The sequence below is a fragment of the Carcharhinus amblyrhynchos genome, chromosome 2 (genome assembly GCF_965287045.1).
Source record: "Carcharhinus amblyrhynchos chromosome 2, sCarAmb.v2.hapA, whole genome shotgun sequence".
Taxonomy (NCBI): domain Eukaryota; kingdom Metazoa; phylum Chordata; class Chondrichthyes; order Carcharhiniformes; family Carcharhinidae; genus Carcharhinus; species Carcharhinus amblyrhynchos.
Window position 1 is genome coordinate 151,239,384 of NC_137325.1, and position 10,616 is coordinate 151,249,999.

The window sequence follows — 10,616 nt, forward strand, 5'->3', positions numbered from 1 at the left end:
CTATTCGGGTCAATGCCCCGAACCAGCACGTCTTTCAGAATGTGTGAGGAAACCGGAACACCCGGAGGAAACTCATACAGACACAGGGAGAACATACAGACTTCATACAGACAGTGACCCAAGCCGGGAATCAAACCCAGGTCTCCGGTGCTGTGAGGCTAACCAATGTGCCACCATAAGGTGGTGCATTTTGATAGATCGAACCAGGATAGGACTCACTCAGTTAATTGGGGAGAGTTATAGAACAGAGGGATCTGTGGTAAAGGTTCATAGCTCCTTGAAAGTGGAATCACAGGTGGACAGATTGGTGAAGAAGGTATTCGGCATGCTTGGTTTCATTGGTCAGAACATTGAATACAGGAATTGAGACATCTTGTTGAAGTTGTACAAAAGGCCACACTTGGAATACTGTGTACAGTTCTGGTCACTCTATTATAGAAAGCATATTATTAAATTAGAAAGCGTGCAGAAAAGATTTACTAGGCAGCTACCAGGACTTGATGTACTGAGTTATAATGAGAGGTTGGATAGACTGGGACTTTTTTCACTGGAGCATAGAAGGCTGAGGGATGATCTTATAGAGGTCTTTAAAATAATGAGGGGCATAGACAAGGTAGATAGTCAATATCTTCTCCCAAAGGTAGGGGAGTCTAAAACTAAAGAACATGGGTTTAAGGTGAGAGAGGAGAGATGCAAAAGTGTCCAGTGGGGCAATTCTTTCACACACAAAGTGGTGAGCGTCTGGAACAAACTGCCAGAGGTAGTAGTAGAGGTGGGTACAATTTTGTCTTTTAAAAAGCATTTGGGCAGTTACATGGATAAGATGGATATAGAGGGGTATGGGCCAAACGTAGGCAATTGGGATTAGCCTCATGGTTAAAAAAAGGGTGGCATGGACAAGTTGGACCAAAGGGCCTGTTTCCATGCTATAAACCTCAATGACTCTATAACCCTTCACATTAATATGCAGAGGGATCAGGGAGTGTAGGTCCACAGTTCCCTAAAAGTGGCAACACAGGTGGCCAAGGTGATTAAGAAGGCATATGGCATGCCTGCCTTCATCAGCCAGGGCTTTGTGTACAAGAGTTGGGAAATCATATTGCAGTTATATAAAACCTTGGTAAGGCTACATTTGGAGTGTTATGTGCAGCTCTGATCACCATGCCACCAGAAGGATGTGGAAGTTTTGGAGAGAGTGCAAAGACAGTTCACCAGGATGTTGCCTGGTCTTGAGGGTGTTGGCTATGAGGAGAGATTGAATAAACTAGGGTTGATTTCTTTGGAAAGACAGAGGCGGAGGGGAGACCTGATAGATGTCTAAAAAATTATGAGAGGCATTGACAGGGTGGATAGTCAGACTTTTTCCCAGGGTGGAAGGGGCACTGGTTCAAGGTGAGAGGGAAAAGTTTAAGGGAGATGTGCAGGTTAAGTTTTTCACACAGAGAGTGGTAGGTGCCTGGAACGTGCTGCCAGAGGAGGTTGCCAGAGGCAACATTTAAGAGGCATCTGGATGGGTACATGAATAGGGAGAGAATAGAGGGATATGGACGGAGTAAGGGCAGTAGATTTTTTTTTAGTTCAGTTAGGGCATCATGATCAGCACAGGCTGAGAGGGCCGAAGGGCCTGTTCCTGTTCTGTACTTTTCTTAGTTCTTTGTTTAAATTGTTAGGCGCATAGATAGGGTGTATAAGAGGGCACTTTTTTCCATTAGAGCACAGGGACCAATAACCAGGATGCATAGAATTAAGGTAAGAGATCAAAGGTTAAGAGGAGAGTTGAGGAGAAATGGTCTCACCCAGAAGTTGTTGGGAGACTGGAAGGATGGTTGAATCAGAAACTTTCGTCACACATTTATTTACACGTTCACTTCCACTGCCAGAATGATAAGGCCATGAGCCAAGCACTGGAAAATGGGAATAGTGTAATCAGATCTTTGCTGACCAGCTTGGACACCATGGGCCAAATGGTGTCCTTCTGTGCTTTAACTGTCGATGAATCCATGGGAGGAGGGGACTGAATCCATTATAATAGAATACAGGGCAGAACGGCAAATTGCGCAGAGGGTGTGGAGAGTCTGCAGAAGGATCTAGATAGGCTGGCCGAATGGGCCAGGAACTGGCAAATGGAATTTAATGTTGGCAAGTGTGAAGTTGTCCACTTTGGTAGGAATAATGGTAGGAAGGACTATTACTTATGTGGCGAAAAACTGCAGCAGGCGACGGTGCAGAGGGACCGCGGGGTCCTTGTGCATGAGTCGCAAAAACCCAGCCTGCAGGTGCAGCAGGTGGTCAGGAAGGCTAATGGGATGCTGGCCTTCATAGCGAGGGGGACAGAATATAAAAGTAGGGAGGTCTTGCTGCAGCTGTATAGGGCATTGGTGAGGCCGCAGCTGGAGTACTGTGTGCAGTTTTGGTCGCCGCACTTACGCAAGGATATTTTGGTCTTGGAGGGAGTGCAGAGGAGGTTTACTAGGTTGATACCGGAGTTGAGGGGGTTGAGCTATGAGGAGAGGCTGAATAAACTAGGCTTGTACTCGTTAGAGTTTAGAAGAATGAGGGGAGATCTCATTGAGACGTATAAGATGATGAATGGGATGGATAGGATAGAGGTGGAGAGACTCTTCCTGCTCAGAAAGGACAGTAGGACTAGGGGGCACAGCCTCAAGATAAAGGAGGGGCAGTTTAGAACGGAGTTGAGGAGGAACTTCTTCACTCAAAGGGTGGTGAATCTCTGGAATTCTCTGCCCGTTGAGGTGGTGGAGGCTGCCTCGCTAAATATATTTAAGAAGCGGGTTGATGGGTTTTTGATAAGCGAGGGGATTAAGGGTTATGGGGAGAGGGCGGGAATGTGGAACTGAGCCACGACAGATCAGCCATGATCTTATTGAATGGCGGGGCAGGCTCGAGGGACTAGATGGCCTATCCTGCTCCTATTTCTTATGTTCTTATGAGAGTGATGGGCAGAGGGGAAGAGCGAGACAAATCTCTCACAGTGGGAATGAAGTTAAATGTGAGGTTGCTTCCTCTTCTACATCCAAATTGAGTTAATTTGTGGAATGATTCCTGAAACGGCAATTTAAGACCGTTGGGCCAATGTCATACTGGGCGGAATTTACTGGCATGCCCTCCTGAAGTTTGTACCATTCTCCAAGCTTCACCTATCCCGAGAATTGGGGCGGGCATGTTGGTAAAATTCTAGCCCAAAAATCAAAATTATGTGTTTTTGGATGATGTTCTGATGATTCTTTTATTCCATTGCAGGAAGTGGGGAGGAACATTAAATTGAAGAAGCATTGTGGATCTGAATGCAGAGATGTCCATCTTGCCTCCCTCCACCTCACCCACCTCAGATCTGCCATCCTTTCTCTTTGCTCCATAGTTTCTTCTCCCTTCACCTCCTCCCTCCACTTCTTCCCTCACACCTCCTCCCTCACACCTCCTCTCTCCACTTCCTCTCTCACACCTCCTGCCTCACATCTCCTCCCTCACATCTCCTCTTTCCACCTCCTCCCTCACACCTCCTCCCTCACACCTCCTCCCTCACACCTCCTCCCTCACACCTCCTCCCTCACACCTCCTCCCTCACACCTCCTCCCTCACACCTCCTCCCTCACACCTCCTCCTTCATGTTTCATAAATTTGATTGAGTTTTTTGAAGGGGGTAACCAAGAAGGTAGGTGAGGTCAGTACAGTTGATGTTGTCTACATGGACTTTAGCAAGGCCTTTGATAAGGTACCGCATGGTAGGTTGTTGCATAAAGTTAAATCTCACGGGTGAGGTATCTAAATGGATACAAAATTGGCTTCTTGACAGAAGCCAGAGGGTGGTTGTAGAGAGTTGTTTTTCAAACTGGAGGCCTGTGACCAGCGGTGTGCTCAGGGATCAGTGTTGGATCCACCGTTATTTGTCATTTATATTAATGATTTGGATGAGAATATAGGAGGCATGGTTAGTATGTTTGCAGATGACACCAAGATTAGTGGCATCATGGATAGTGAAGAAAGTTATCTACAAGTGCAATGGAATCTTGATCAATTGGGCCAATGGGCTGACGAATGGCAGATGGAGTTTAATTTAGATAAATGTGAGGTGATGCATTTTGGTAGATTGAACCAGGGCAGGACTTACTCAGTTAATGGTAGGGCGTTGGGGAGAGTTACAGAACAAAGAGACCAAGAGGTATATGTTCATAGCTCCTTGAAGGTGGACTCACTGGTAGACAGAATGGTGAAGAAGGCATTCGGCATTCTTGGTTTCGTCGGTCAGAGCACTGAATACAGGAGTTGGGACGTCTTGTTGAAGTTGTACAAGATAGTGGTAAGGCTACACATGGAATACTGTGAGCAATTCTGGTCACCCTATTATAGAAAGGAGATTATTAAACTAGAAAGAGTGCAGAAAAGATTTAAGAACGTAAGAAATAGGAGCAGGAGTAGGAGTAGGAAGGTCCTATGAGGAGAGACTGAGGGATTTGAGGTTGTTTTCGTTAGAAAGAAGGCGGCTAAGAGGAGACCTTATTGAAACGTACAAGATGATTAGAGGTTTAGATAGGGTGGACAGTGATAGCCTTTTTCCTTGGATGGAGAAAGCTAGCACGAGGGGACATAGCTATAAATTAAGGGGTGGTAGATATAGGACGGATGTCAGATGTAGGTTCTTTACCCAGAGGGTGGTGAGGGCATGGAATGCCCTGCCTGCTGCAGTTGTAGATGCGCCAAGTTTGGGGGTGTTTAAGAGGTCCGTGGATAGGTTTATGGATGGAAAGGGATTGGTTTAGGTTAGAGGGTCATTGCTTTTTTCTTAATTGGTCGGCGCAACATCGAGGGCTGAAGGGCCTGTTCTGCGCTGTAATGTTCTATGTTCTATCTAGCCCTTCGAGCTAGAATGCTAAGGGGACTTGATGGATTGATTTATAAGCAGAGGCTGGATAGACTGGGACTTTTTTCTCTGGAGTGTAGGAGGCTGAGGGGTGACCTTATAGACATCTTTAAAATAATGAGGGGTACAGATCAGCAAGGTAGTCAATATCTTTTCCCAAAGGTAGGGGAGTCTAAAACTAGAGGGCAGAGGCTTAAGGTGAGAGGGGAGAGATACACAAGTGTCCAGAGGGGCAATTTTTTCACACAGAGGGTGGTGCGTGTCTGGAACAAGCTGCCAGAGGTAGTAGTAGAGGCGGGTACAATTTTATCTTTTGAAAAGCATTTAGATAGTTTCATGGGTACGATGGGTATCGAGGGATATGGGCCAAATGTGGGCAATTGGGATTAGATTAGGGGTTATTAAAAAAAAGGTGGCATGGACAAGCTGGGCCTGTTTCCATGCTGTAACTCTATGACTATGACCTCCTCCCTTCCACCTCTTCCCTCACACCTCCTCTCTCTAGCTCGTCCCTCACACCTCCTTCCTCCTCCTCCTCTCTCCACCTCCTCCCTCACGCCTCCTCCCTCATGCCTCCTCTTTCCTCCCTTCACCTTCTCCCTCATAGCTCCTTGATGTTTTGCAATATGTGAATTTGCATTAACATGTAGAATGGGGAAATACATCACCAAATTAGTGTGGATTCCAGAAATCTAAATTGAATAAAAGGAACTTCAGTGTAGTGCTTATGTCATTGGATATGAAGTCCAGAGGCCTGGAATAATGATGAGGTCACCACCATTGCAGCTGGGAGTTTGAATTCAAAAAAACTAAATAAATCTGGAAGGGAAAGCTAACCTCAAGATGAGGGAGCAAGAATGTGTTGTTGCAATTATACAGGGCCTTGGTGAGGTATTGTGTGCAGTTTTGGTCTCCTTTCCTGAGGAAGGATGTTCTTGCTCTTGAGGGGGTGCAACAAAGGTTTACCAGGCTGATTCTGGAATGGCAGGACTGATATACAAGGAGAAATTGATGAGGTTAGGATTGTTTTCACTGGAGCTCAGATGAATGAGGGGGAATCTCATACAGACTTCTAAAATTCTAACAGGATTAGACAGGGTAGATGCAGGGAGGATATTCCCGATGGTGGGGGAATCTAGAACCAAGGGTCACAGCCTGAGGATACAGGGTAGACCATTTAGGACGGAGGTGAGGAGACATTTCTTCACCCAGAGAGTGGTGAGCCTGTGGAATTCATTCCCACAGGAAGTAGTTGATGCCAAAACATTCAATGTATTCAAGAGACAGCTGGATATAGCACTTGGGGTGAATGGGATGAAAGGTTATGGGGAGAAAGCAGGATTAGGCTATTGAGTTGGATGATCATTTATGATCGTAATGAATGGTGGAGCAGGCTCGCAGGGCTTCTTGCTCCTATTTTCTATGTTTCTATGATGATCAAAAAATGACCAGATTTCGCATAAACCCCACCTAGTTTATGTGGATAGTTTGAGTCATGTTGAGTTCAAAAAAGAGGAGGTATTGAGGTTCTTGAGAAACATTGAGGTAAACAAGTCCCCAAAGTCTGATGGGATGAACCCAGAACACAGAGAGGCAAGGGAGGAAATTGCTGAGGCCTTGAGATGAATCTTTGTGTCCTCACTGGCGACAGGAAAGGTCATGATGTGGATATGCCGGCGTTGGACTGGGGTAAACACAGTAAAAAGTCTGACAACACCGGGTTTAAGTCCAACCGATTTATTTGATAGTAAACTCACTAGATTTCGAGGGGTTTCCCTCTTCTTCAGGTGAATGGAGAGTTCTGGCCTCAGACAGAGCATATAAAGCACAGACAGTTTACAGATTACTGATTAGAATGCGAATCTTTACACCTAACCTGCTGTTCAAGTCCTAAAGTGGCTGACAATGTGAGTGGAAGGAGCACTGATCACAGGTTAAAGAGATGTGTATTGTCTCCAGACAATACAGTAAGTGAGGTTTTGCAAACCCAGGCAAGTCACAGGGGTTACAGATAGTGCGATGGTATCTTCGGTTCATGTCGCACTGTGACCCCTGTGACTTGCCTGGGTTTGCAAAACCTCACTTACTGTACTGTCTGGAGACAATACACATCTCTTTAACCTGTGATCAGTGCTCCTTCCACTCACATTGTCGGCCACTTTAGGACTTGAACAGCAGGTTAGGTGTAAAGATTCGCATTCTAATCAGTAATCTGTAAACTGTCTGTGCTTTATATGCTCTGTCTGAGGCCAGAACTCTCCATTCACCTGACAGAGAGGGAAACCTTGAAAGCTAGTGAGTTTACTATCAAATAAATCAGTTGGACTTAAACCTGGTTTCGTCAGACTTTTTACTGACAGGAAAGGTCCCAGAGATTTGGAGAATAGCTAATATTGTTTCTTTGTTTAAAGAACAAAGAAAATTACAGCACAGGAACAGGCCCTTCGGCCCTCCAAGCCTGCACCGACCATGCTGCCTGACCTAACTAAAACCGCCTATGCTTTCGGGGACCACATCCCTCTATTCCCATCTCATTCATGTACTTGTTAAGATGCTCCTTAAAAGTCATTACCGTATCCGCTTCGACTACCTGCCCCGGCAACAAGTCCCAGGCACTCATAAAAACATAAGAAATAGGAGCAGGAGTAGGCCATCTAGCCCTTCGAGCCTGCCCCACCATTCAATAAGATCAAGACTGATCTGAAAATGGTTCAGTTCCACTTACCCACCTGCTCCCCATAACCTTTAATTCCCTTATTGATCAGAAATCTGTCCACCTGTGACTTAAACATATTCAACGAGGTAGCCTCCACCACCTCAATGGGCAGAGAATTCTAGAGATTCACTACCCTCTGAGAGAAGAAATTCCTCCTCAACTCTGTTCTAAACTGACCCCTGCCTTTTTTTGAGGCTGTGTCCTCTAGTTCTTGTTTCCTTTCCAAGTGGAAAGAATCTCTCGGCCTCTCTCCTATCTAGCCCCTTCATTATCTTATATAAGATCCCCCCTCAGCCTTCTAAATTCCAACGAGTACAGGCCCAATCTACTCAATCTCTCCTTATAAGCTAACCCCTTCATCTCCTGTATCAGCCTGGTGAACCTCCTCTGTGCTCCCTCCAAGGCCAATATATCCTTTCGCAAATAAGGGGACCAAAATTGTACACAGTACTCTAGTTGCGGCCTCACCAGTACCTTGTACAATTGCAGCAAGACCTCCCTGCTTTTATATTCTATCCCCCTCGCTGTAAAGGCCAACATTCCATTCGCCTTCTTGATCACCTGCTGCACCTGCACACTGACTCTTTGTGATTCATGCACAAGGACCCCCAGGTCCCTCTGCACAGTAGCATGTTGTAATTTATCAATGTTTAAATAATAGTCCATTTTACTATTATTCCTTCCAAAGTGGATAACCTCACACTTACCAATGTTATACTCCATCTGCCAGGTCCTCACTCACTCACTCAGCCTATCCAAATCTCTCTGCAGACTTTCCTCATCCTCCACACAATTCACTTACCCTCTCATCTTTATGTCATCAGCAAACTTTGTTACCATACACTCGGTCCCCTCCTCCAGATCGTCTATGTATATGGTAAACAGTTGAAGCCCTAGCACCGATCTCTGCAGTATGCCACTAGTCACCAACTGCCAACCAGAAAAGCACCCATTTATTCTAACTCTCTGCTTCCTGTTAGATAACCAATCCTCAATCCGCACTAATACTTTACTCCCAACTCCATGTACTTTAATCTTCTGCAGCAACCTTCTGTGAGGCACCTTATCGAATGCCTTCTGGAAATCTAAAAACACCACATCCACCGGTTCCCCTCTGTCAACTGTCATCACTCTCTGGTAAAAAATCTGCTTCGTACATCTCTTTTAAAACTTGCCCCTCGCACCTTCGACCTATGCCTCCTCATAATAGACTCTTCCACCCTGGGAAAAACCTTCTGACTACCCACTCTGTCCATGCCTCTCATAACCTTGTAGACTTCTATCAGGTCTCCCCTCAACCTCCATCGTTCCAGTGAGAACAAACCTAGTTTCTCCAACCTCCCCTCATAGCTAATGCCCTCCATACCGGGCAACATCCTGGTAAATCTTTTCTGTACCCACTCCAAAGCCTCCACATCCTTCTGGTAGTATAGCGACCGGAATTGAACTCTACATTCCAAGTGCAGTCTAACTAAGGTTCTATAAAGCTGCAACATGACTTGCCAATTTTTAAACTCAATACCCCGGCCAATGAAGGCAAGCATGCCGTATGCCTTCTTGACTACCTTCTCCACCTGCATTGCCACTTTCAGTGATCTGTATACCTGTACACCCAGATCCCTTTGCCTATTAATACTCTTAAGGGTTCTGCCATTCATTGTATATTTCCTATCTGTATTCAACCTTCCAAAACAGTAGCAAGAATAATTCATGTAATTAGTCTAGTGAGCCTTACATCAGTGGTTGGAAATTATTGGAGAGGATTTTTCGAGACAGGATTTATTCTCACTTGGAAATGAGTGGACGTATCAGTGAAGGAGAAGTTGTGTCTCATTAACTTGGTCAAGTTTTTTGAGTAAGTGACAAAGATGATTGATGAGAGTAGGGCAGTAGATGTTGTCTACATAGAGTTCAGTAAGGCCTTTGACAAGATCCCTCATGGAACCTTGTAGCGGTAGACAGAGGGGAACCGGTGGATGTGGTGTTTTCAGATTTCCAAAAGGTGTTTGATAAGGTGCCTCATAAAAAGTTGCTACAGAAGGTTAGGGTGCACGGAGTTGGGGGTTAGGTGTTAGCGTGGATAGAAGATTGGCTGTCTAATAGGAAGCAGAGAGTTGGAATCAATGGGTGCTATTCTGGTTGGCAGTTGGTGACCAGTGGAGTGCCACAGGGATTGGTGCTGGGACCTCAGCTATTTACCATTTACATCGATGATCTGGAGGAGGGGGCTAAGTGTAGGGTGATGAAATTTGCTGATGACACGAAGATGAGTGGAAAAGCAAATTGCGTGGAACATAAGAACATAAGAAATAGGAGCAGGAATAGGCCATCTAGCCCCTTGAGCCTGCCCCGCCATTCAATAAAATCATGGCTGATCTGAAGTGGATCAGTTCCACTTTCCCGCTTTCTCCCCATAACCCTTAATCCCCTTGCCTACCAAAAACCTATCTACCTGCGTCTTAAATATATTTAGCGAGGTAGCCTCCACCACTTCAACGGGCAGAGAATTCCAGAGATTCACCACCCTTTGAGTGAAGAAGTTCCTCCTCAACTCTGAGGGGGTTGAGCTATGAGGAGAGGCTGAATAAACTAGGCTTGTACTCGTTAGAGTTTAGAAGAATGAGGGGAGATCTCATTGAGACGTATAAGATGATGAATGGGATGGATAGGATAGAGGTGGAGAGACTCTTCCCGCTCAAAAAAGACAGTCGGACTAGGGGGCACAGCCTGAAGATAAAGGGGGGGTGGTTTAGAACGGAGTTGAGGAGGAACTTCTTCACTCAAAGGGTGGTGAATCTCTGGAATTCTCTGCCCGTTGAAGTGGTGGAGGCTGCCTCGCTAAATATTTTTAAGACGCGGGTTGATGGGTTTTTGATAAGAAAGGGGATTAAGGGTTATGGGGAGAGGGCGGGAAGGTGGAACTGAGCCGCGACAGATCAGCCATGATCTTATTGAATGGCGGGGCAGGCTCGAAGGGCTGGATGGCCTACTCCTGCTCCTATTTCTTATGTTCTTATGTTC

At 45.7% G+C, this 10,616-nt stretch overlaps 1 protein-coding gene across 1 annotated transcript in view; it reads left to right on the forward strand.

Annotated features, from left to right (window-relative positions):
• The window catches only part of LOC145359643 (microtubule-actin cross-linking factor 1, isoforms 6/7-like), a 163,427-nt gene extending 159,371 nt beyond the window's left edge, over window positions 1-4,056 (forward strand). Inside the window, exon 14 of the mRNA XM_080214354.1 lies at window positions 3,262-4,056. Coding sequence (XP_080070480.1) covers window positions 3,262-3,281 — 20 coding nt within the window. The 3' untranslated portion in view covers window positions 3,282-4,056. The remainder of the gene's footprint in view (window positions 1-3,261) is intronic.
• Window positions 4,057-10,616: the final 6,560 nt, after the last annotated feature.